The sequence below is a fragment of the Oncorhynchus nerka genome, linkage group LG18 (assembly GCF_034236695.1).
Source record: "Oncorhynchus nerka isolate Pitt River linkage group LG18, Oner_Uvic_2.0, whole genome shotgun sequence".
In the NCBI taxonomy this organism is placed as follows: domain Eukaryota; kingdom Metazoa; phylum Chordata; class Actinopteri; order Salmoniformes; family Salmonidae; genus Oncorhynchus; species Oncorhynchus nerka.
In genome coordinates this window covers 57,458,469-57,486,280 of record NC_088413.1, presented here as the reverse complement: position 1 = coordinate 57,486,280, position 27,812 = coordinate 57,458,469, and the positions used below count along the sequence as shown (strand labels likewise).

The 27,812-nt window shown below is 46.4% G+C and overlaps 1 protein-coding gene across 1 annotated transcript; it reads left to right on the top strand.

Annotated features, from left to right (window-relative positions):
- The first annotated feature begins 444 nt into the window (after positions 1–444).
- LOC115146196 (60 kDa lysophospholipase-like) lies at positions 445–27,516 on the top strand. The gene is given in 19 exon segments (XM_029688118.2): positions 445–757; positions 9,365–9,503; positions 11,395–11,430; positions 14,804–14,915; positions 15,210–15,335; positions 15,420–15,503; positions 17,602–17,728; positions 17,828–17,940; positions 18,899–18,959; positions 18,962–19,083; positions 19,172–19,285; positions 19,562–19,681; positions 19,965–20,060; positions 21,361–21,524; positions 23,164–23,250; positions 23,680–23,779; positions 25,212–25,277; positions 25,869–25,892; positions 26,312–27,516. Coding segments are annotated over 19 exon segments (2,013 nt in total). The 5' UTR covers positions 445–480; the 3' UTR covers positions 26,357–27,516.
- The last annotated feature ends 296 nt before the right edge of the window (positions 27,517–27,812 follow it).

Genomic DNA, 27,812 nt, shown 5'->3' with positions numbered 1-27,812 from the left:
TGCCTTCAAACATCACCAAACTCATGGACTATGTAATTAACCATGTTACCTCAATATTTTGAGTCATATAGCATTTTCACACATTACATGCCTGAATTAATAGGGTAACAGTATGAGACAGACAAACGTTCGTTTTCAGAACTAGTCATTCTCCATAATGAAGAAGACATGTTAAATATCAATTTGCGCAGGATGGCCCAGGTCTGGGCATGGTGTTAGTCTCATTGTTATCATTGCATGTGCATTGTTTTACTTGGAAAAACATTTTGGGCAATATTATCATTGTGAATCATTATATTTTCTTAGGTTTATAATAAAATCAAGCAGATTAGTAACATTACAGTTCTGATATAGCTAAATGTATCTGTAAATTGCGTTTTGTCACTTCACAACAACCTGTCATTGGTAGTGGTCTGTCACTTTAAGAACATCCCTTGGTTTGACTTGCACTCTTCCCCCGCCACCAGCTGTCTAGGAATCATGGCGGAATGTAAAACGTCGAACTCATGTCCGTCACCAGCTTCAGAAATGACCTCTCTCGCTAGAGCTTTGTCCCATTCAAGGTTGAGTCAACCTGATCAGTCTGTGTTCAAGTCGCATACTTCTGTTTACCGGAGCAATGTGGTACAGCCTGGCCGACGGAGGAGGTTGTCGAGCAGCAACAGTGTTGAGTCTCTGGATGTGAGCCCCAGTGCTGAAGCGCGAGTCTTGGTCATCAACACCGGAGGAACTATCGGGATGATGTACCATAATAACGGTAAATAGGTTTTGACTGGGACTTTTAAAAATGTATTTGTTGCCCAAACAAAGTGCATTTATTTGATTTGAATGATGCTGTGTTACGCGTGTTGATGGAACACATTGATGGAGGAAACTTGCTAGCTACAGTCGCAGTGTATTCATTACACAGACGAAAGGTTTTGCAACAGAAACCATTTACTCCAAACAAAAAACTATTCCAACGGAAACGAGTTTATATTGGTCAAATTCTGGTAGGTCCCACTCCGTTTCCTTCCGTTTGGTTCTTAAACGGTAAACTGTTTCCGTTGCGAAACGTTAGGAATACACCCCGGCACTCATGATCATGTTTGTCCATGCATGGTTAGTGAAGATTACATTTTCAACTCCCTTCCTTCCTCCCATTGTAAGATGTATTTGAGAACACACACACACTGTGGATGGATGTGTACTGCCCTAACGGTCAACTAATGATTAACTACATATGACGTACAAAATTACGCAACAGCAGGACTCAACTTCATAATATTATGTTAAGGGTACAAGACAACCAAAGGTATTGTAATGACCTGACTAGATCATAAATGAACAATTGTCCAGACAGAGGCCTGAGCTTGCGAATTGACGGTTTATTGAACCAACTTTACACAGGCTACTGTTTGGGCCGTAGCACACGCCAAATAGATAACCCACAATCCAACCGTGACCTTCTCTTGTGAAGCCCAGATGTAAGAGAGAGAGAACAAAGGCTGAACCTGGTCTTAACTTCCAATGCCCAACCCCCCCTCCACGCCACTCCGCCAACCACCAGGATGCCCGGCATCAGAACATTCCAGGCATTCCCGTGATTGGCAGATAGCAGGTTGATTGACATGTCGGACCCCGCAAACACCGGGTACTGGTCAGTACAACACAACCACCTCCTAGCCTAGCACATAACACACAGCTGTCTGTGCGGGTCGCTACACAGCCCCCCACCACAAAGTCCCTCGTCCCCGAGGGAACAAACAAAGTCTCTGAAGCGACCCGGAGGTCTCCTTTGCCTGCGTGGCCGTGATGGTCGCAGAGTGCCCCTCTGGGAACCAGGGGATGAAGGCAGGGATATGGGGGACAAGGAAGCGGGAACGGGTAATACAGTCCGTGGTTCTGGGGAACCACGCGGTGACACAGGGGGAGACAGGGGAGTGGGCTGTCTGGAGCCTTGTCTGCGGCACCTGAGGGTGGGTGCCTGGAGAATGTCATTGCCAGAGAGGGGAATTGTGGGGGTTCCTGGGGTTTGGGGAGAAGAGGCCCCTCTGTATGGGGCTAACCTGTCCCGGTGCAGTGCCACCTTTCTCCCCTGGGAGGAAGCTGCACCCGGTACACAACCTCCCCTACCCTCTCCAGGACACTGCAGGGTCCCACCCAGTGACTGTCCAACTTGGGGCATCTGCCTTTTTTCCTTAGGGGGCTGTAGACCCAGACCAGCTCCCCAGCCACAAAGTGCCTTCCCGGGTGTGCACGTCATAGTTCCTTTTCTGCCTCACACCTGCATTCACCAGCTGCTCTCTGGCGAAGGTGTGGGCTGTCTCCAGGCGGTCCTGGAGTCTCCGGGCATACTCCGGCCCCGGAGGAACATGAGGGCTATCCAGGGGCCGACCAAACGCCATCTCCGCAGGGGTGCGGATCTCTCTCCCAGCATGAGGAGGGCAGGCGTGCAGGAGGTGGAGTCTTGGACAGCGGAGCGGCATGCCATGAGGACCATAGGCAGGTGCTTGTCCCAGTCACGCTGGTGTTTGGAAGAGACGATGGCCAGCTGCTGTCCAAGCGTTTTGTTGAAGCGCTCCACAAGGCCATCACTTTGAGGATGGAGAGGAGTAGTGCGGGTCTTGTGCATACCCAGCCTCTCACACATGGTGGCGAACACACGGGACTCAAAGTTTCTGCCTTGGTCGCTGTGGATGGACTCTGCAGCTCCAAACCTGCTGAACATCCCCGCTGTCAGGGCGTCGACGATGGTCTCTGCCTCCTGGTCAGGCAGAGCATAGGCCTCGGGCCATTTTGTGAAATAGTCCATGGCCGTGAGCACCCAGCGGTTTCCACTGTCTGTGGTGGGGAACGGCCCAACTACATCCACTCCCACCCTCTCCATGGGAGCCCCCACTGGGAACTGTTGGAGCTGAGCATGAGAGCGGCCTGGGGGCCCTTTCTCGCTGTGCAGTTGTCACAGCGGCGACAAAAGTCCTCCACATCCCTCTTGTGCTGCCCCCAGTAGAAGCCCTGACGGAGACGGCGCAGTGTTTTTGTGACCCCAAAGTGTCCAGTCCCCACCCCCCATGAGTACTCTGGAGCACAGCCTCCCGCAATGCTTTTGGGACCACCACCTGCCACCTCTCCTCTCCCGTAGCTGACTCCTTCCATGCCCGCTGTAGCACGCCATCAGCCAGCCGCAGTCTCTCAAACTTCGACCACAACCCTTTGGTCGCGAGTGAGAGCGCTGTCACCTCTTCCCATGGTGGCCTCACCTGCGCCTCTACCCACTGTAGCACTGGCTGTAGGTCTGTGTCCCGTCCCTGCTGCTGCCGCCATTCAGCCACGTCGACAGTCTGCAGCTCACAGCAGACAGGCCCGCTCGCCCGACACACTGTGGCACAGACACCCTCCTCTGCCCGCAGCTCTCTCTCCCGTCCCTCTCTCCGTTCACAGTGGCGGCAGCCGTCTGCAGTACAGGGCCGACGGGACATGGCGTCGGCGTTGGAGTGGCGTGCCCCTGCCCTGTGCACCACCGTGAAGTCATACGGCTGAAGCTCCTCCAACCAGCGTGCCACCTGCCCCTCTGGCTCTCTGAAAGACATGAGCCACTGGAGAGCAGAGTGCTCAGTCCTTACAGTAAAGGGCAGACCACCCAGGTAGTACTTGAAGTGTTTGACGGAAGCCACAACAGCCAAGAGCTCCCGCCGGGTGACACAGTAGCGGCGCTCATGTTTGTCAAATGTTTTGCTGAAGTACGCCACCACTCTCTCCCCTCTGGCCCCACCTGGGCCAGCACCCCACCCATGCCCACATTGCTCGCGTCTGTGTCCAGGATAAAGGGCAAGGTGAGGTCAGGGGGGGCAAGCACGGGGGCCTCTATCAGTGCACGTTTGAGGGTGTTGAACGCCTCCTCACACTCCACTGTCCAAGTGAAAGCCTTGTCCTTCGGCAGCAGGCGGTTCAGTGGAGCAGCAATGCTTGAGAAGCCCCGTACAAACCTCCTGTAGTACGAGGCCAGGCCCAGGAAGCTCTTCAGCTGACGCTGGTCGGTGGGGGTGGGCCAGTCTCTGACAGCCCCTACCTTGTCCTCCATGGTGCTGATCCCCTCCTTCCCCACTCGGTGGCCCAAGAAGGACACCTCTCTCCTCATGAAGTGGCACTTCTCGGGGTGGAGCTTCAGACCTGCGGCAGCCACCCTCTCCAGCACACGCCGTAGCGCCCCAGGGCTGACTGGAAGGAGCTGCCATGGGCCAGGATGTCATCGAGGTATACCAGACACTGCTGTCGGGGGATGCCATCCAGCACCCTGTCCATCAAACGCTCAAAAGTAGCTGGAGCGTTGCACAGGCCAAAGCACAGGACCTTGAACTGCCAGTGTCCTCTGTTAGTGGAGAACGCAGTTTTGGCTCTGGCCTCTGGGGAGAGGGGCACCTGCCAGTAGCCACTGCGGAGGTCTAGTGAGGAGAACCAGGAGGACCCCCTAACCAGGTCCAGCGACTCATCGATACGTGGTATGGGGTATGAGTCCTTCCTGGTTACCTCATTCAGCCGCCTGTAGTCCGCACAGAACCTCAGCTTGCCCCCTTCTTCGGAACCATGACGACTGGCGCCGCCCAGGGGCTGTCTGAGGGCTCAATGAAGTCTGCCCGCTGCATCTCCAACACAGCCTTGTCTGCCGCCTCCTGGCGTGCCAGCGGGATACGGCGGGGACGCATCTTGATGGGTCGAGCATCACCTGTGTCGATCTCATGCTGCACCAGAAGAGTCTGACCCACCTCTTCCTCACTCAACGCAAAGCTGTCTCTGAATTCAAACAGCAACTGCCACAACCGTTCCTGCTGCTCAGGGTCAAGACCAACACAGTTCCTCCCCCATATCTCCCTCACTGCAGACAGTGTCCTCTCCTCTCCCATCTGGGGTAGCTGGGCTGGGGGTGCGGCCCGGCTCACAGAGGGCTGTGTCATGGGGGTAGCTGGGGGAATGTAACACACCGCCGTAGGTGACAGGGGGACTGGGGAAAAGTCACACACAGCTGTGGGGGAGGGCGCAGCCATGAGTCTCTGCTGCTTTAACTGTTGGAGTAAAGGGTTTGTTGGGTTGAGTGAATGTGACATTAGGGGGGGCCATGGTGACTTCCGTCCCTCCCTGGAAGCTCAGTGTGCCCCTATTTAGGTCTAACTGGCAGCCTGTGCTCCTAAGAAAGTCCAACCCCAGGATACAAGGGTCCTGCACAGCCGCCACCCACACAGGATGACGCACAGTCCTGCCCCCTACTGTCAGAGTCATTATTCCCTTCCCTTTCATGGGTGCCAGCTCACCTGTGACTGTGCGGAGCTGCACAGTTGTAGGCTCACACTGAGTCCAACCTGGCACAATATCTGGCCTCACCAGGGTTACTGTGGACCCAGTGTCCACCAGGGCGGAGCAGGGCACCCCCTCCACAGTGACAGGGACATGACAAAAGTCCCCAACACAGGTCCGGCCCACCACAACAACAGGCTCCCTCCGCTTGCCCTCGTCTGCTTCTGGGGAAGTGGAGCCTTGCTTCCCGTCTGTGCCGGTGGGCTCCTCCTGAAGATGATGGTGGTTGGGATAGAAAGCCAGGGGTCCGCACTACCCGGTCTATGCGGACCCCGAGCCGTTTCCCTGAGCTCTGGGGGACATGGGGCAATCTCGGCGCAGATGGCCTGGCTGGCCACAACCCCAGCAGACCCTGGGACCAGGGCTTGTGTTTCGTGCCGCCTGTAGCGACACAGCCCGAATGAGTTCTGTCATTTCGGCCACCCAAGCAGGCTTTTCCGGCTCCGGGCTGCTCTGCCCCCAGCTCGCACAGAGGGTGTGTCTCCCTGCACCCCCCAAGCCCCAAAGCCCCAGCCCACACCAGCTCCCTCTCCAAAGCCATCTCCAAGGCTGTCTGCAATGACTCAGGATGAGCCAGCTGGGTCTGTATGCGCAGCTCCGTAGGGGAGAGCGCCTGTATGAACTGGTCCCGTGCTAGCTCGCTCTGCACGGAGGGGGCATGTGAGCATATGCCCGCCGAGAGAGGCTCTCAATGTCATTAGCTAGCACCCGTAGAGGCTCTCCAGGCTGCCTGCGTCTATTCCTCAGTTCGGAGCGCAGTAGCCCGGGCTGTACACACTGTCCATAGCGCCTCCTCAGTGCTCCCACTAGAGCACCATAATCATGCCTGTCCTCGGGGCTAATCAATATCAAACAGGACAGAGCTTCATCCGTGAGGCATAAAGCCAACTGCAGTGCCCTTTCTTCATCCGACCACCCCTAAAATGAGCTAACAGTTCAAACTGAGCATGAAAAGCTTCCCAATCCGCCTTACCGGAATACTTCGGGGTCTTAACAGATACGGACGCAGCCGGGAACTGGGCGCCGCCATGTTTGTTTACATCCTGAGCCCCAGAATCCTCGTCACGCCGCGTCGACGTCGCCACTTCGGTCCGCCCACCAGAATCCGCGCGAAATACACTCGACGAAGCACTCATGCCCGCTTCAGCCACCATCACTCTAACGTCCTCCCTCAAGCGGCCTCTGCGCTCCGACGCCCTGGCGATCTCCTCAGACAGAACCCCGACGTCCATTCACACGCACCTCCTTGGCCATAATCGTCCCCTACCTCCACCTTCACTTTCGGATTCCCTCGAAGCATTTTCAATCCCCGTTCTCACCTACGGTAGCTAGCCACATAAGTCAGCTAGCTAGCTGGCTAACTTGTATCAACGTTTTTACTTCTGACACCAATGTAATGACCTGACTAGATCATAAATGAACAATTGTCCAGACAGAGGCCTGAGCTTGCGAATTGACGGTTTATTGAACCAACTTTACACAGGCTACTGTTTGGGCCGTAGCACACGCCAAATAGATAACCCACAATCCAACCGTGACCTTCTCTTGTGAAGCCCAGATGTAAGAGAGAGAGAACAAAGGCTGAACCTGGTCTTAACTTCCAATGCCCAACCCCCCCTCCACGCCACTCCGCCAACCACCAGGATGCCCGGCATCAGAACATTCCAGGCATTCCCGTGATTGGCAGATAGCAGGTTGATTGACATGTCGGACCCCGCAAACACCGGGTACTGGTCAGTACAACACAACCACCTCCTAGCCTAGCACATAACACACAGCTGTCTGTGCGGGTCGCTACAGTATTGTTTGTTTCAGTACTGGTTAACTGTCCAATCAGTCACAGTTGACCTAAATTATAGTGTTCACCACAAACCTTTGCCAGTCTAGAATGAGTTTGAGGAAAAGATCAGCTGAATCAGGAGCTTTCATCCACACACCCTTACAAAGATAATTACATTTGTGACACAACACTGGAACTTTAATCTGCCCATCTTTTCAACTCCAGTCTTTGGAGAGAGAGAGAAACTCTCAGCCCCCGTAATAGTGGCAGAGAGTCCCCAATGGGAGGCGGCAAGGCCGGTTCATCACTCCAGTGCCTTGCCGTTCACCTTTCCGTTCACCTACACTCAATCATAGGACCTACTGAAGAGATGAGTCTCCAGTAAAGTCTTAAGTTTCAGACCAAGTTTGCGTCTCACATGGAGAGACAGACCATTCCATTAAAATGTAGCTCCATAGGTGAAAGCCCTGCCTCCAGATGTTTGCTTAGAAAGTCTAGGGACAGTAAGGAGGACTGTGTCTTGTGACCGTAGGCTATGTGTAGGTATGTATGGCAGGGCCAAATCGGAGAGATGAGTATGAGAACGTCCATGTAGTGCTTTGTAGTTTAGCAGTAACATCTTGAAATCAGCCCTAGCATTAACAGGAAGAAGGTGTAGAGAGGCTAGCATTGGATTAATATGATACATTTTGGGGGGTTCTAGTCAAGATTCTAGCAGCCATATTTAGCACTAGCTAAAGTTTATTTAGTGCTTTAGGTTGGCGGAGAGTAGAGAAATGCAGTAGTCTAATCTAGAAGTGTCAAAAGCAGGGAATAGCTTTTCTGCATAAAAGGATAAAAGGTTTCAGATTTTTGCCATGTTACGAAGATGGAAAAACGCTGCCCTGGAAATGTTCTTGATATGTTTGTCAAAAGAGATCAGGGTCCAGAGTAACACTGAGGTCTTATACGATTTTACTAGAGACGACTGTACAACCATTGAGATTAATTGTCAGATCAAACAGCAGATCTCTTTGTTTCATGGGACCTAGAACTAGCATCTCTGTTTGGTCTGAGTTTAAAAGTAAAACATTTGCTGCCATCCTCTTCCTTATGTCTGAAACACATGCTTCCAGGGTAGGCCATTTTGAGGCTTCACCATGTTTCATTAAAATGTACAGATAGCAGTAAAAGGAGGGGAGAGAGAGATCCTAAAACGGAACCTTGAGGAAAACCAAAGGCTACTCTTTCCTGTATAATTTATGTCCTGGAAAGGGAAATGTGGAAAGAATGAATATTCCTTCGTGGGCCAAGGAAACATTAACTGTCAAGCATTTTGGATCAGATGTCTGCTGAATAATATCTTTAGGCTAACCAGCCCTTCTCATTTCATTCAGCATCCACTACTGTGGATGGTACTTGGAGTAAACACTAGACCATAAATAACATGGCCATAGTTTCTAGGTCTACTGTTTTTACACCATTCCAAAGATTCTGTTTGGAATGGCCCCGAGAATTGTCTTTATGCAATCTTTCCATCTACTGTAACCAGTGGCTGGTGGTCCACTTTTCACAGGTCCTAATTTTAGTCAGCAGTTTTTTCCAGTGGCTTGGACTCAGGTTTCACTCCTCTCAGCTGCCCTGCCTCATCTCTCCCATTGAAACGCATTAGCAGTCATGTTCCAGTGTGACACTTAGCCTGCAGCCTTCTCCTACTCTGGCTACTTGGGGACTAATTTCTGGAAATAGGCACTCAGTGGTAACTGACTTCACCATTGAAGACCCAGGCTCTGTTGTTGGTTTATCAGATTAGCATATTCTGGTAGGCTATTGACCTATGATGAGTTATATAAGACATTTCCCAATAGATTAACTATATTCCAAACAGCCTGCTTTTCATATTGATGTTATTCTCACATTTGCCACTAGGGTTGAGTATAATACAAGGCATGATTTACTGGGAATTAGTAAACCTGGGCTACATTCGATAGCCAAACGCTTTCGTAGCCAAACGTTATTGAACGTTGCAGATAGAAATGCCACGAATAGAGCTGACGTGAAACCTTATTCTACATGTCAGAGAGTGTGTTCTACATAGCATATTCCTATCTGAACGCTCCAAAATGTTGTGTTCTGCCACCCTCTTTTCAAAAATGACACCACACTCAGATCTATGTAGGCTATTATTGGGCTCACCTTTCCTGAACTCTGACTGATTAGTTATGTTGCACTGTACACGAATGGCAACACCTTCTGTCTCTCTCTCATCCACAGTGCTGTCCCCAGAGCCTAATGCGTTTGTGAAGGCCCTGCGAAAGCTTCCCATCCTCCATGATGAGCAGTATGCCCTGCAGACCCGTATGTACGACTACTACAGCACGAGTGGCCCACAGGAGAACACCCTTGTCCTGCCGTAAGTCACCCATACACTCCACCTCACCCCACCTCTCCTGGGCTCCTCTGCAGCCTTCTATTTCTGTTTTCTCTGTTTTTTTTTACTTTGTCTTTGCTGTTATTAATATATAGGCTAGAGTTAAATTTTGACATGGTTTACTTTATTGTACAGTCTTCGTACAATCATTCAAACTGTGAAAAGGTGCTATTTGACTGACAAACTTCAGATGGAGAGTTTGTAGTTTGATACAGATGATGATAAAATTAGAGTAGAGTAAGAGTAGTTAGTCTAACTGGTCTTATAGAAATATGTGAAGGGGACCTCAACCTACCTGTTCTACAGATACATACATTTTCACGCCCTTACCATTTCATTACACAGGAGATGAGTGTCTATTGTAGGGATGCAACGGTACACAGTGTTATCGAACCATTAGGTACGGTTCAATGTGCACACGTGAACAGCAGAATTACGGTACACCTGTCATCTTCCTATAATTTCCAAAATGTTCTTTATTGCGCTGCAGACTACACGCACGTTGTACATTCACATCCAGGGAACCAGACGTGCAGTTTGTGGCCATTAGGGGGCTTCTAGAGGGCTGACAAACTTTACTCCACACCAATGTCTCAAAATGTAGTGACCGCAACCCCCTCCCTGTTAAACAACTAATGGACGATTTGCAATGACTTCCCAGTAGGAAATCTCTCTAAAGGGTCCCCATGAAGAGGGGGGAAACTAAAAACAAATATTATCTCATCTCCAACATGGCAATGGCGGGCGCTAGCGAGACCGAGAGAAGCACATTTAAAGAGGCACTGTCGTCTTTCAAATCCGTTGTGTGGCAACATTTTGGATTCAGCGGTCAATACGATGATGGGGGTAAGAAGACCATAAACAAACAAAGTACAGTCTGCAAGTGTTGCTTGGCCACTGTCGGCTACTCGAGTGGAAACACTTCTAACGTGTCATTTACGTGGCCATCACCCGGCCGTATCCCTTGCAGGTGGAGCTGGAGCAAGGAGAGTCCACTCGTTAGCCAAAACAGAACAATCTCTCGCTGCTGCCTTCCAACAACAATTTGCGACAAATTCAGAAAAACAAAGAAATAACGAGAGCAGTGGGAGTATTCATATCTGAAGATTTGCAGCCCTATTCGGTGGTTACTGACTCGGGATTTCGTCACCTGATAAAAAATGATTAGCGCATTATTGACACAGACATTTCAAGCAGCAAACGAATTCCCAAACTCTGTGAAACATCACGGAGAGAAATTGAAAAGGAATTGACACAGACACCCCATCTAGCTCTCCACTGATAGTTGGCCCTCCAGAGCAGCTCAAAGATACCTCACTGTGACGGTTCACTATGTACTGGATTGGGAGATGAAGAGCTACAGGTTGTCAAAGCTAAGAAGCACTTTTAATTGTAATGTTTTTCTCCCCTTGATTTCATACAGTAGAGACAGAAACCAGGCGTAGTCAGTCATGCTGCCATTTTACTGGATGGAAAGTTTGATTTGTCTACAGGCAAAATAAAGAGTTCATTGTTTTAAGGGTGATGTGTTTTAAATTATTTTCTTAAATATAAAGATAGCGAAACCGTACCATTAGCGTGACCCACAAAGTGTGATACCTACCGACCCGTGGGCCCACGGTAGCGTTGCATCCCACAAGACTGAAGCTCTGCTTCCTGTTTTATAACCATTGACAGCTTTTATTTCAGGGCTTTTTCAACCTACAAGGCAGGATAAAGGTTGACATCCTCCCCCAAAATCTGTTCACTATGATGCCTCCATAGCAGTAGGCCTACAGGATATACAATGCTTGTTAGGGGATATCATACACACGTTTCTATTCCCTGCATGCCTGGGAACATTTCACTCTAAAACTGTCTGTTGTTTTGACAGGATGCCGACAGACCTCGCTGATGAACTATCAAAAAGGTCCTGAAATACTGGTAGCATACTGTGTGCCTGCGCTATGCTGTGTGGTTTGAATCCTCTGTATCCGTCCCGCCTGGTGTCAAAGGGTGCCTGGCAGGAACAGTTTGCTGCTGTTGTCTGTGTGGACCTGTCAGGGAGTGATCATTGGAGCACAGACCTGCAGGGAGTTGTGCTGCAGCATTTCAGTAGCGGTGTTCACTCCTGCCTGACATTCTACCCTTATTTCCTCTCTTCAGATACCTCGCCTCGCTCCCGCTGGAGGGAGCTACTCCCATTGGTTCATGTCTAGCTAAAACCGGTGCAGAACAGTCAAGTTCTCATAACACTTATGTAATGTTAAAGTAGCAACCCCAGGAGTTTTGCTGCTGCCAGAGAGAGAGAATAGGCCTGCGAGGGGTTGCTGGTACCACGCTGACAGAGAGTGATGATAATCTGTGTTGAGCGTGTTTGATTCCTGTAGTCTGGTTCTCAGTGCGTGTGTTCAGGAGCAGCGAGAGGGCCCTCTGCTGAATATGGTCCTGGCAGGTCTGATCCAAAGGTTGTCGGCTATCGCCCCTCCAAATGGAGGTTGCCTGAGCCCAGGCCAAGGCATCCTGGGTCAAATCCCTCCCAGCAACCTCCTCTCCTTTCTGGGCCTGTGATGCCGGTGGCAGTGGGGGCGCCTCTGCCTGCCTGCACGCTAATCTCTACACAGACAACCAGCACAGGGCTCAGTCCCGCCACCTAAAACCCAGAGCAGCTCAGGACCACAGATATAGAGACTGGAGGGGGCAGGGTGGGTCTGGGTTATAGGGGACAGATAAGAGAATTACACAAGTGTGCTATTTTTAAAGCTGTTTGCGTGAAGGGGGGATGGTGGCACTGTGCCTGCTTGGATCATGGTAATATTTGTTTGGAGGACTGCCATGTCACCTCCATAGCCTTCTACTCCTCATCGCTTCAACAGTCTCACAGGAGATTCATAGGACGTATGGATTCAGATTCCGTCCCACAGACAAATGTATCAGTCTCATTATGTTTTCAGTGTAATTTCAGTAGTTTATTCAATCCTCCTCTTTCCTCGTTTCTGTAAGGTTAATTTTCAGTATTACGATCATTATGTTCCTTTTTGTGGCTTCAAGTTAATGTTGATTAACACGTACTAGCTGTCACCAAACATTGCTATTAAATGTCCCTAATGCCTGAGTTATTTATTGTTTATATTATGCTTTGCAGTGAGCATGTGCAGTGGACTTGAAATAACATTGACAAAGATAATGTCAATAAATCCTAACATTGCTTAAATGTTTTACATTGTGTGGAGTAGGAAATTGATTTGTTGAATAGCGGAGTGAAAAGCAGTAGTGAGCTTCCCTGTGGGTAGCCTTTACCTCAACCTCCCATTTTCCCCTCTCACCACTCTGTTCCTCATCAGCAGGCCAGCAGGCATCCTACCCAACCCTCTATATGCTAATACCCATTTCCCTGCCACACCGTCGGCTATACCAGGAGATAAATGAGTAATTTGTGATTTGAATATTGTTTACAGCGACACAATCACTAAGATTATGAACAACATATGTTTGAGGATTGTGTCTGGAGCCAGGGATAATTAGGGTAGTGTCTTTAGGCCTTTGGTTAGGTGCTGAGGGTAAGCTTGCTATTTCCCCTGCTGTTCTATTGAACCCCCAATAAGGGGATGGTTTGCACCCTCCGCCCTCCAGTGTCTTGTCCCGTGTCTTAAAAAGGGAGATTAAGGGGAAAGATCTTTGCACAGCTGTTTAGCCCAGGCATAATCTCTTTATAGAGCGCAAGCAGGAGAATACGAGACGCCAACGTTACCTCCATCTAGAGGACATATTAATATGCATGGGAGACCAACGTTACCTCCATCTAGAGGACATATTAATATGCACGGGAGGCCAACGTTACCTCCATCTAGAGGACATATTAATATGCATGGGAGGCCAACGTTACCTCCATCTAGAGGACATATTAATATGCACGGGAGGCCAACGTTACCTCCATCTAGAGGACATATTAATATGCATGGGAGACCAACGTTACCTCCATCTAGAGGACATATTGATATGCATGGGAGGCCAACGTTACCTCCATCTAGAGGACATATTAATATGCATGGGAGGCCAACGTTACCTCCATCTAGAGGACATATTAATATGCATGGGAGGCCAACGTTACCTCCATCTAGAGGACATATTGATATGCATGGGAGGCCAACGTTACCTCCATCTAGAGGACATATTGATATGCATGGGAGGCCAACGTTACCTCCATCTAGAGGACATATTGATATGCATGGGAGGCCAACGTTACCTCCATCTAGAGGACATATTAATATGCACGGGAGGCCAACGTTACCTCCATCTAGAGGACATATTAATATGCACGGGAGGCCAACGTTACCTCCATCTAGAGGACATATTAATATGCACGGGAGGCCAACGTTACCTCCATCTAGAGGACATATTAATATGCATTGGAGGCCAACGTTACCTCCATCTAGAGGACATATTAATATGCACGGGAGGCCAACGTTACCTCCATCTAGAGGACATATTAATATGCACGGGAGGCCAACGTTACCTCCATCTAGAGGACATATTAATATGCACGGGAGGCCAACGTTACCTCCATCTAGAGGACATATTAATATGCACGGGAGGCCAACGTTACCTCCATCTAGAGGACATATTAATATGCACGGGAGGCCAACGTTACCTCCATCTAGAGGAAATATTAATATGCATGGGAGGCCAACGTTACCTCCATCTAGAGGACATATTAATATGCATGGGAGGCCAACGTTACCTCCATCTAGAGGACATATTAATATGCATGGGAGGCCAACGTTACCTCCATCTAGAGGACATATTAATATGCATGGGAGGCCAGGATGAGCTGCCCCTGTCTAATTAGAACATGGGGTCTCGCTCTCGAACACACCCCTTTTCAACCCCCCTCCATACTCCCAAAAGGCACCCCTCACCCGCAAATTAGTAACTCCTCATACAGCATCGTAGACTTCCCAGGGAGTCGCCCCCTCCCTCATCATGCCCATAATTCACACCCAGCGCTTAGGAACCGGTTTGTGCACCCTGCTGCTGAAACAGAAGGCCCAACCAAATAGACTCTGTCTCGCTTCATGACGTAGGCTTGTTTCACTTTTCCTTTATCTTCTGCCTTTTCCTCGTGTAAACAGAACCGGCTCCATGTCTTAATGAGTTTGTAAAGTAAACAGAATAACCAAGTCAAAAAATAGATTGTGTGTCTATGTAAACTGTCTGCTCTGTTGATGCACAGAGCTTCTTTGGGTGTTTTCTGTAGATTTGGTTATTATAGGATGATTATGACTCAACTTGTCTTTTCCCAGGCTGTGCAAACAAAATAAGAGGATAGTGTACACTGTTTTAGAGTACAGCCCCTTGCTGGACTCTTGCAATATGACCACAGATGACTGGGCTACAATTGGGAAGGACATTGAGGTACTTGGTGTGGTCATTTTATTTATCTTGCACTTCACACTAACATTAACCATAACCCTGACTTTTACCATTTACATAAGCAGAGACATTATAATGCAATAACACAACAATCTCAAGTCATCCACTGAAGTAAAAGTCAGTTGTCCCTTTCCTTTTATGTAAATGTACTGTACAGCTTTTGTATTAAATACAGTACTTATTTCAAGTAGCCTGTGGCAAGATGTAGGCTACACATGTTGACCTTGGAACCTTGGGTTCAAGTCTGATCCTGTTCTCTTTGTCTCTTGGTTCCAGAAACACTATGAGAAGTATGACGGTTTTGTAATTCTCCACGGTACGGACACCATGGCCTACACAGCATCCGCTCTGTCCTTCATGTGTGAGAATCTGGGGAAGCCTGTCATCCTCACCGGCTCCCAGGTACAGCTGCCATCCATACAGCTAAACTGCTTCATAAAGATAAGATAACAGAAGGGTGAAATGTTGTTTTATGACCTCTTTCAGGTGCCGATCTATGAGATGAGGAACGATGGAAGAGACAACCTGTTGGGGGCGCTGCTGATCGCTGGTCAGTTTGTCATTCCTGAGGTGAGTAGAGGAGGGAGGGACACTTCTTGGAGCAGCACTCACACACACCTGACTGCATGTCACCTGCACTTGTTTTTGAATGCAATGTTGTTGAATCATCTTGGCCAAATATCACCCTATTCCCAGTTGCACATTTTTAGATGAGAACTATATCACTTCTCTCTAAATTGAATGTGTGTTCATACTATTGTCCAAGCTGTTGACTTGTGTCTAGCTTTTTAGCCTGCTATGGTATTAAGGTGATACGACTGGCTATGTCCTCCCTGATTAATAAAGGTGTGAGGATGAACTTTGTTGGCAGACAATAGGCACCAAAGGCCTTAAACCACTTGTCTAACAAGACTGTTCAGTAAAGCATGAAGGTGTCACAATACAGGACCTGAAACTGCCAGATGAGACTTCAGAGTTGTCAAAGCGTGTTTATCTTCAAGAGAATAACAAAATGTACACACTCTCCGGGGCCTTTATTATAATGCTGTATCTAGACAATGTGCTACTATCGATAAAGATGGAATGATACATTTTAAATGAAGATATGAGGAAAATGTGATTGTAATTGTGTTTTATCAATTGGTTTGTCATATGCTCTGTTACATCAATAGCACAAAATGGCTGTAACTGTTGAAGGGTGCATACAAAGTGTACAAAACATTAAGAAGACGCTTTTTCCATGACAAACTCACCAGGTGAATCCATGTGACCGTTACGATCCCTTATTGATGTCAATCAGTGTAGATGAAGGGGGGGAGACTGGTTACAGAAGGATTTAAGCCTGGAGACAATTGAGACATGGATTGTATATGTGTGCCATTCACAGAGTGAATGGGGAAGACAAAACATTTAAGTGCCTTTGATGGTAGTAGTAGCCAGGCACACCACTTTGTGTCAAGAACTGCAATGCTTCTGGATTTTTTATATTTTTTTAACGCTCAACAGTTTCCCATGTAAATGACTTAAATGTAAATGTAAATGTATCAAGAATGGTGCACTACCTGAAGGACATCCAGCCAACTTGACACAACGTGGGAAGCATTGGAGTCAACATGGACCAGCATCCCTGTGGAACACTTTCGACACCTTGTTTTATACACTCCGTGTAGACAACCCCGTTCCTGGAGTTTTTTAAATTGTTTAAAAAAATGTAACCTTTATTTAACTAGGCAAGTCAGTTAAGAACAAATTCTTATTTTCAATGACGGCCTAGGAACAGTGGGTTAACTGCCTGTTCAGGGGCAGAACGACAGATCTGTACCTTGTCAGCTCGGGATTTGAACTTGCAACCTTTCAGTTACTAGTCCAACACTCTAACCATTAGGCTACCCTGCCGCCCCGCAGGTCAAATCAAAAACATGAAGTGTCTGCAACACTCCCAGACCAGAGTTAGAGGGGAAGAGAAGCTGAATGGCAGGACAGTGGGCCTCAGATTCTTGTAGAATCTCTACGTAGAAATTGACTTTGATAAAATGATATTGTATTCGTTGTCCATAGCTGCCCATACCATAGCTCCACCTCCACAATGGGGACTCTGTTCACAACGTTGACATCAGCAAACCGCTCGCCCACACAACGCCATACACGTGATCAGAGGTTGTGAAGCCGGTTGAACGTACTGCCAAATTCTCTAAAATGACATTGAAGGCGCCTTATGGTAGAGAAATGAACATTTAATTATCTGGGAACAGCTGTGTAGAACTTTCCTGCAGTCAGCATGCCAATTGCACACTCCCTCAACTTGAGACATCTGTGGCATTGTGTTGTGACAAAACTGCACATTTTAGTGGCCTTGTGTCCCCAGCACAAGGTGCACCTGTGTAATGATCGTGCTGTTTAATCAGCTTCCTGATATGCCACACATGTCAGGTGGATGGAATATCTTGTCAAAGGAGAACTTCTCACTAACAGGGATGTAAACAAATTTGTGCACAAAATTTGAGAGAAATAAGCTTTTTGTGTATATGGATCATTTCTGGGACATTTTATTTCAGCTCATGAAACATGGGACCAACACTTTACATGTTGCATTTTACATTTTGGTTCAGTGTATTTGCTTAATAATGATGTCTTAGGAGGTTTCATTCATTCTCATCTGTGTCTCTAGGTTTGTCTGTATTTCCACAACAAGCTGTACCGGGGCAACCGTGTGACCAAGGTGGATTCTGGGAGTTTCAATGCCTTCAATTCTCCTAACCTGGCTCCTCTGGCCAATGCTGAAGTGGATATTAAAAGTAATCAAGTGGTGTAATACTGGGTCTGTCCTGTGTTAATATCCTTGACATGGCTGATGGATTGATGTTTTCCCTGAACTCTTTCCCTCTCCCCTGCAGTTAACTGGGACACGGTGTGGAGAGCAAACACAACCTCGCGGTTCAGAGTGAGCACTCAGATGAACCGTAACGTGGGTCTGCTGAGACTCTTCCCAGGCATCACTGCGATGACCGTAAGAGGCTTCCCAGGGTGGGGGTGAGAAGGGGTGGATAGTGGCTCTGCCCTGTTTCTGTTGCCCATTCAACCACATTATTACGGCCTTCCTACTTCTGATGTACGGTAATAGTGAAAGTAACACCCTATTGTAGAAAGACTAAATCAGAACAGCCATATTTATCCAGAACTCTTCATTGTAGCTCTGTTGTGGTGAATCCTCTCATGCAGGTCCTACTGTGTTTTCTGACGAGCCAGCATCGTGTGGGCGTTCCAAGTGGTCTGCATACAGCCGTGAGCTGCTTTGGGCTGCCAGCTGCGTTTAGTCCAGTGAAAAATGAGACTGGGTTATGGGGCTTGTCCAATTACCCGTTAAAGACGAGGGGCTTGGCACAGACACTTAAACACTTAGATATGCCTCCCTCGCTACAGATTGAGGGGAGGATGGTTTTACTGTCTCAATCTGGTCCCTCTGCCGACGCTGGCCATGATGCTTTTTTTAAATGTATGTTATTATCTGCTTCTTTGATTATGCATCAGTGTCTCCTCTGCCTTCCATGGTCTCTGCCAGCATGGGGTTTATTTGGGGTTCTGTGTTGCACACATTTTTGGCTAGCTAGCTGCTTGATCCAAAATCTAATGGAAGATAACTTGCTATGATTCCCTCCCTCCACAAGTTAGGTCTAAGGACCGTTGCCAAGTGAAATGATGCTGTCTCTGAACACCTTGAAGTTAATGGTTCCCCGTGCCTGTCCGTTTGATCCATCTCCTCTCCAGATACCAGAGCTGGTGTTCTTAAAGAGCGATCCTGGAGCCAGTGAATCACCCTGGGGGGCATATGCATCAGATGGGCTGGAGGGGGGGGGGGTCTGGGCATGTTGTTAAACTCGATCCTAGCTTCATACACTCCTTCTTTGTCCACAAGCCAGACTGAGATGGCCGCTCATCCCGCTGTCTGTGTCTGTGTGTGTGCGCAGGTGAAGTCCTTCCTGCAGGCGCCCATGGAGGCCATCGTCCTGGAGACGTATGGTAGTGGAAACGCCCTGACAACCGTGCTGACCTGCTTGAGGAGTTCCGGAATGCCACAGAGAGGGGCGTGATCATGGTCAACTGCACCCAGTGTCTGAGGGGTTCTGTCACCACATCGTACGCCACTGGAAAGGTACACCAGAACCCTGTGTTCAGTGGGAGTGGGAGAGTGCACATGATGTGAATGGATGTGTGTTAACATGTCGTCCTGATCCCCTCAGGCCTTGAGTGACGCAGGACTGGTGGCAGGCTGTGACATGACTCCTGAGGCTGCCCTGTGCAAGCTGTCCTACGTGCTGGCCAGGACGGACCTCAGCATAGAGGCCAAAAGAAAGGTAGGAGTCCCAGTCAAAACACACTCATTACCTCACTACACTTTGTAGGCCCCTTATAGAAAATCTTTTGAAGCGAATGTCAACATTAGGCTGAACTTTAGAGTGACATCTGTGTTAGTTCTATTTTAACAAGAAGGTAGCGGCAATAGATGGCAGAGATGATTCACGTGCGGATTAAGGTCAGTGACACGATGGTGTAATCCTTGATCATGCTTGTCTGTGTTGACTGTGTTTGTGTGTTATCTGTCCTTTGTTGTCTCTGTTGTACCTGTCCAGATGCTGAGTCAGAACCTGCGGGGAGAGATGATCGCTGACCTGCAGGGGGCCAAGCTCACTCTGAGTGACAGTCGCTTCATCCAGGTCATCGCCAAGTCCCTGAGCATCAGCTGTAAGGAGGTGAGGCCACCGCACAGCCAGCCACATCACACACACACTGTCACCACCACTGAGTCTGCAGGGTTACTTTCCACCTAACATGTTTCCATCGGGCTCCTGCTTATCTGATAGGACAGAGCTCCCAATGAAGTACAAAAAAAGTCATTGCAATGCCCAGCGGTAGGGTTTTTAAATCCAATTTTTATAGGTGTCACTTACAACATATTACATACAGCATTCCTCCACTGATTGTCAGTCTTTGTATTGACATGACAGCTGATGGTTTTTCTGCTGATATTTCCAGGAGCTAGAAGCCGTCCGGGATGCTCTGACACCCACCTTAGCTTGTGCCGCTTCTAAGATAGGAGACTTGGAGGCCTTGGATGCCATAAAGGAGATGGTGAGGAACATTTACAGAAATATAACATGTCTGTTAGTAAAAAGAATCACTGCAACAACTGACCTCACATACTTTCAGGAGGGGGAGAAGAAAACACCTGTTCTAACGACATGATTACAGGACTGTAGGACAAAGTTCAAACCATATGTTTGTGTGTTAATAGACACGTTTCCATACTGATACCACAGACTTTGCACATATGTTATGATGACCTGACTGGTTCTGCTACATTCCCTGGCTCAATGCAGAATACAGATAGATGCCTAGTAGCCCAAATTACTCTCAAAATCCAATGTTAAATACCAGTTCTATCTATTCCTGTTCCACTCTGAAGACTGTTCACCTAGAAAAGAATACAGCATATTTGATTTTCTTTTACGAGACCCCTTATGTTGAAGGTCAATTTGAACCCGTAGTGAGTTTAACACTGAAATACTATTTAATTTAATTTTTTCCACAATGACCCCTCATCTAGTCCTCTAGGTAGGGTTAATTAATTTGTAAAACAAAATAACTCTGTACTTGACCTGCAAGTTGACCTTTGACCTTTGTGCTAGAGACAAATTGTATTTTATGCAGTAAAGGTCTAACCATGACTATCTCTAGGATATAAGTATGTTTTCCTTGTGATGTTCAGAGGCCGAAGGACAGTGATCTGAAGTTTGGCTAAAAATGAGCTTAAAGTGTCATTTCATTTATGACTTTGGTATAAGTATAATCACTATGGCTTCCTTTGCAGTGAACTTTTGACATGAGAATGATTGCCTTGTGTTTCCAGGCAATTAAATGTTATATAACATACTTATTTGGGAAATTAGCTTATTTTCTAAGGGATATATTTAAGCAATAAGGCCCGAGGGGGTGTGGTATATGGCTAATATACCACGGCTAAAGGCTGTTCTTACGCACGACTCAATGTGGAGTGCCTGGACACAGCCCTTAGCCATGGTATATCGTCCGTATATCACAAAACCCCTAGGTGCCATATTGCTATTATAAACTGTTTACCTAGTTAATTAGAGCAGTAAAAATACATGTTTTGTCATACACGTTGTATACGGTCTGATATACCACGGCTGTCAGCCAATCAGCATTCAGGGCTCAAGCCACCCAGTATCAATTCGAGATGAGTCTGAACGGTGACAGTAAGGTGTGCAACAGGTCAATGTGTAGGACTACATGGGTTTGATACCTCAATACATGGTTTTAAAATACACAGTATGATCATGGCACCGTAATATTGATTTATTATTTAACCTTTATTTAACTATACAGTAAGAGATGTGTTTCTTGTCATCAGGGCAGTAACTTAAGTCTGGGGGACTATGATGGACGTACCCCTCTGCACATCGCTTCCTGTGAGGGCCACCTCAATGTGGTGCAGTATCTACTGAGCCAGGGCGCCACTGTCTACGCCAAAGATCGCTATGGGGACACACCCCTGCGCAATGCTGTGCGCTTCAGGTAGGGTTGAGCTAACACGTGGGCCAAGATGAGAGCTTTACATTTTGGGGGGGGTGGCTGAGGTGCATTGAGGGATAGAGGGATGGGTGTTGGTGGAAATGACGTATGATATGTCCTTAAAAGCTTTGCCTCTACAGTTGATGTTCACCCATCCCTTATGATTCAAGCCCCCCAGTAGCCCATTCTAACTGACGGCTTCTATCTGCCCAGGGAGGAGGGTGTGCATCACACAGTAATGATATCATTCACACAGAATTAAGTGGGGCATTTGAAATCCCCCATTGGCCATTAACAACCTCCATATATTTCCATGGCAGTCTTTAGAGGGAATGGTGTACAAACAGTAGGCTGTTAGACTGCAGCTCATTACAGTGTCTGAGGCAGGGAGTCTGGGCCTGCTAAATTACTATAATGTCCAGGAGGGGAGGACTGCTACTGGGTCTTTCAGGTGGGGGTTGAAACTAGAGGAGTTTTGATGGAGTTGAGGCCACCACAATAATTAGCTGCTAGTTGTAATCTGCCAATAGCGACAGTATTTATTTTCACCCAAAATTGTTATTTTCATGTATTTATTATCATCCATTGACATTGCCGTGTGCTCATCGCTTGGGGACAGTAAGACATTCAAGGCTGCAGTCTTAAATATCATGTTGTGGGTGCCTCAAGGAGAAATAGACAAGTGTGTACAAGTGTGTGTGTGAGAGCACCAAGAAAAGTGGCTGTAAACCGTTGCCAGGGCAGGCACAGGCATGCCCATGTTTACTTGGTACTGAAGGACAGAGGGTTGCAGAGTGGGATTTTCAACCTGGCAGCATAATTAACCTCAGACACCTGTGTGCTTGGGGAAATAGCCTTGTCCCATTCAGGCTCTCTTACACTGTCAAAATCACTAAGTCTCTATGAAAATGCAATATGTTTCATTTTGTAACAGTTACAGTACTTGCAATAAATAACAATTTATGGAATTTGTTTGTTTTTAGGCTTTATGCCATTTTAAGTTTAGACCACATTTCAAAAGCCACCTTCCTTATGACCATATAAGGAGTGAAACTGAGTGGAGCTGCTTGAACCAGTCTTACCTGTCTGTCTTCAGTTTCATGGATGATAGAAACTGTGACTAGTCTCTAACAAAAGGACTGGAAATACATTAGCCTTGGCTTGCCACTGTCTATGGCCAAACCTTATCTCAAAGTGTCCCTGGTTCTGGCCATCTTTAGAAATGTCTCTGTTTGAGGAGTGTGCCAACTTGGAGCGTTGCCTTTGCCCCCATTGTGTAGTGTATCCTTGAAGCTGCTGAGACGTTCTGTTAAAACTCCATGTGTGGGTGGTTAACTGGAACTTGTCCCTGCTTGTTTAGCACCCAGTCACAGTGCCATAACCGGTCACTGTCAGCAGATACTTTGAAAACTAGAAATATGACTAATGCACGTTGCAGTCCTAATAAATCAGACCTCAAACAATGGATCAGTACTGTTCCACCTTATGATTTCAGTTGACTCTGACTCACACTGTGTGATGTTGATTTTCTTTCTACCTTTCATCTTTTCCTTGATTCTAGTACACTGTGTATTGCATCTATATTTGAAAAGTGTCGGTCATATCTATGCATGTGTGTCTGTCCGTCTGTCTGTCCATTCAGACACAAAGAGGTGGTGAAGCTGCTGAGAAAGACTGGAGCTCATTTCTCCAGGGATGAGTTGGAGGATGCCGGCTCAGAGCTGTGCAGGTGAGAAACACACAGCACTTTCTCACACATGCATTGCCCAAAGACTGATCCTACATAGTTTGTGCAGGTATGACCAGTTGTCCTAGTTGTCTTGCCATAAACACTTGGAATGCTCCCTGACCACATAGCTTCATACCTCTGCAGCATCCAAACATCACCACCACCACAGAACCCTGAATTGCTCCGTTTAACTGATATCTCTCTTTTTTTAAAGTGAATATTTTGTCTGTTACTGGAGCAAGGCCTTTGTCTCTGGAGGCAAACAAGCACACTCAGTCCTATTCAGAATCAAGTAGTTTGTTTATTCTAAGATTATACTATAAAACCTGATGTTATTACTGTAGATATCTGATTGCTTGTTTAGTCCCTTTATCATGAAACCTCTTGAATATCAACCCTCCCATTGAATTATCTGGTACTGTGTCGCAGTCTGGCAGCCAGTGCTGACATCAAGGGCCTGGAGATGTGGCACCTGGCCGGGGGAGACCTGGACACGCCAGGCTACGACGGGCAGACGCCGATGGAGGTGGTGAGTGTTTGGGACTGGGAGCTTCTCTCCAACTTACAAACATGGATCGTAAAGGATGTGTAGGGTAAAGGTAACCCAGACTAGTTATGTAACATGGATAGTAAAGGATGTGTAGGGTAAGGGTAACCCAGACTAGTTATGTAACATGGATAGTAAAGGATGTGTAGGGTAAGGGTAACCCAGACTAGTTATGTAACATGGATAGTAAAGGATGTGTAGGGTAACCCAGACTAGTTATGTAACATGGATAGTAAAGGATGTGTAGGGTAACCCAGACTAGTTATGTAACATGGATAGTAAAGGATGTGTAGGGTAACCCAGACTAGTTATGTAACATGGATAGTAAAGGATGTGTAGGGTAACCCAGACTAGTTATGTAACATGGATAGTAAAGGATGTGTAGGGTAACCCAGACTAGTTATGTAACATGGATAGTAAAGGATGTGTAGGGTAACCCAGACTAGTTATGTAACATGGATAGTAAAGAATGTGTAGGGTAACCCAGACTAGTTATGTAACATGGATAGTAAAGAATGTGTAGGGTAACCCAGACTAGTTATGTAACATGGATAGTAAAGAATGTGTAGGGTAACCCAGACTAGTTATGTAACATGGATAGTAAAGGATGTGTAGGATGTAGGGTAACCCAGACTAGTTATGTAACATGGATAGTAAAGGATGTGTAGGGTAACCCAGACTAGTTATGTAACATGGATAGTAAAGGATGTGTAGGGTAACCCAGACTAGTTATGTAACATGGATAGTAAAGAATGTGTAGGGTAACCCAGACTAGTTATGTAACATGGATAGTAAAGGATGTGTAGGGTAAGGGTAACCCAGACTAGTTATGTAACATGGATAGTAAAGGATGTGTAGGGTAACCCAGACTAGTTATGTAACATGGATAGTAAAGGATGTGTAGGGTAACCCAGACTAGTTATGTAACATGGATAGTAAAGGATGTGTAGGGTAACCCAGACTAGTTATGTAACATGGATAGTAAAGGATGTGTAGGGTAACCCAGACTAGTTATGTAACATGGATAGTAAAGGATGTGTAGGGTAACCCAGACTAGTTATGTAACATGGATAGTAAAGGATGTGTAGGGTAACCCAGACTAGTTATGTAACATGGATAGTAAAGGATGTGTAGGGTAACCCAGACTAGTTATGTAACATGGATAGTAAAGGATGTGTAGGGTAACCCAGACTAGTTATGTAACATGGATAGTAAAGGATGTGTAGGGTAACCCAGACTAGTTATGTAACATGGATAGTAAAGGATGTGTAGGGTAACCCAGACTAGTTATGTAACATGGATAGTAAAGGATGTGTAGGGTAACCCAGACTAGTTATGTAACATGGATAGTAAAGGATGTGTAGGGTAACCCAGACTAGTTATGTAACATGGATCATTAGGTTTTCTCTCTTAGGCTAAGGCTGTGGGGAATGATGTTGTGATTGACTTCATACACCAGGTCAGCCAGTCCCACGCCCAGGTAAGAGATGGACTATGATCTAGCGTTACTGTTCTCCTCTGTGCTCCTCCAACAGCATTCATCTCTGCTTCAATTAAGAGAGCTTAGCTCTCCGACCTGAGCTCACTGAAATCAAACGAAGTGAATAATATTTTACTGTACCGGTCTTTGTCAGTTTATATTGTCTGACGAACCTAAACCAGTTCAGCACACTGTATTATCCACTTTTTTTCTATCTTCAACTTGTCACTATTTCCTGTTTATTAAAAACCTCCTAGTCACCACTGTTTTTCCTCATCAGTCAGATGAAAGTAATGAGGTAATCCATCTTCGGTCATTTTACTTTTCATCATGAGAATGAGTCATCTCATCCCTGTATTAACAGATTTGATTGAGTTTTTATAGATGTTTATCAGATTAGCAATATATTTACTAAAACATTACTATGATCCCATGCGTGTGAATGAATGGTGTGGCATGAAGCATCCAAGAGGTAGCCTATACATTGGATTTGACATATAGGCTAGTAAAACCATGTAGGCTACAGAATAGGGATGTAGTTTCAACTTTGCCATGTGCTCCAATTACATGTTTTGTTTTGCTTACTTCCAGCCTCTGTTTAAAGATGATGCTGAGGTAAGTCTAGAATGGCCACAGCTAGCTCTATGGATTCTCCTATGCTAGGTGGTCGTACCTGTGTCTCCTCTCATCGTATGGTGATGTGTTGCATCTGAGTATGACCTACATGAGTACCACTCGTTGTAGCCTGGCTTGAACAGGTGTTTTCAAAATGGCTGCCGGGTTTTGATTAGACAGTGACACAAACCTTTGCAGTTGTAGTCTGTCTGGCTTTGGTGATTTGTTCCTGTGATGGCCTCTAAGCTGTGTTGTCTGGTATGATGACCGCCTGGTGAGATGTTTACTCTGAGATGCATTGTTGATTATTAGCAGAGATTGCAAAAAAAGCCTTCATTTGATGTCATTACTGCTGTTTTTGTATTGAACAGCACTGCTTGAAATTCAGCTCTTAACTGTTCTCCCCTTGTGTGTTTCAGAATGGAGAATACATTGAGTTCTCAGCCTGTCCAAAAGAATCCTGAAGACTAAGACCCTCAACTCTTACCTTTCCATTTTACTCTCTTACACTGGATATTTGCACAAGCTTGCAGATTAACAGTTTTTATTTAGATTCATCCAAACATTCACAATTGATATATTTGCGTTAATCTCATATACAGTTGGTAAACTGTAGTTGTAAAAGCACAAGTAGCACAATATTGGATGTCAAGTAATATGGATGCTCTGTGCCTATAACAGGCAGCACTATATCTGTTTGTTTTGTATGTACCACAGTATATGATGTATGTGGAAGCAATTCACTCTAATAGGAATTATCAGAGTTCATTGGAAGCACAGGGTAGAATGCTCTTCTTTATGAGGCATTAGATTGGTAGAATGCTGTACCTTTAGATGTGCTTTATGAAACACTACGAGACATTTATTCTAAACGGAAATCATTGTGTGAATAACTGTTTGCCTATATGTTTATAGTCTCACTTAGACTGCATGAATGATACCTACTTTCAGGGAGGTGGAAGAATTGTATGAGGTGTTTCCTGTTTATTAAACAGAACAATCCATCCCTCTGTTCTGCTTCCACACAGCTCCTAGCATCCAAACCCAGGGTCCTCTATAGTTGATAAAAGCATCTGATAAATTACATTTTTATCTAAAGCAACTTGCAGAGACAAAAGGTTACTCTAATCAATGTGAAATTCCAACCCACATTGTCTTCTATAGTTGGGGTTGTGTACTACATCTTCTGCCTGTCTCATCCTGCTTCCTTGTTACCCTACTCTAACAGCCCGGACAGAGACCAATGTCATATAGCTGGACATCACTTCAGCTGTTATCCAATAACTGTTACTCAGTGCTACGCTCCTCTACTTGCTATGTTCATGGTCAATTAACTATTTGATTCAATTAAAATGTCAACATTCATTAGTATGTGTCAATCCATGTCATGGTGTATGTCATGCATATTTGTACTATTGTGTAACTAGTAGAAAATATATCATTACTTTATACTTGACTGTGATTAAATGTATACATCTATGCTGTATCTGAAGCACACAGGTTTGTGGACAATAGGATGTTCCCTGTTCGTCTCTACCGTTCAAAATGTTGGGGTCACTTAAGAAATGTCCTTGTTTTTTAATGAAAAGCACATCTTTTGTCCATTAAAATCATTGATCAGGAATACAGTGTAGACATTGTTAATGTTGTAAATGACCATTGTAGCTGGAAACGGCTTTAAAAAAATGTTTAATGGAATATCTACATAGGCGTACAGAGCCCCATTATCAGCAACCATCACTCCTGTGTTCCAATGGCACGTTGTGTTAGCTAATTCAAGTTTATAATTTTAAAAGGCTAATTGATCATTAGAAAACCCTTTTGCAATTATGTTAGCACAGTTGAACTGTTCTGAATAAAGACGCAATAAAACTGGCCTTAGACTAGTTGAGTATCTGGAGCATCAGCATTTGTGGGTTC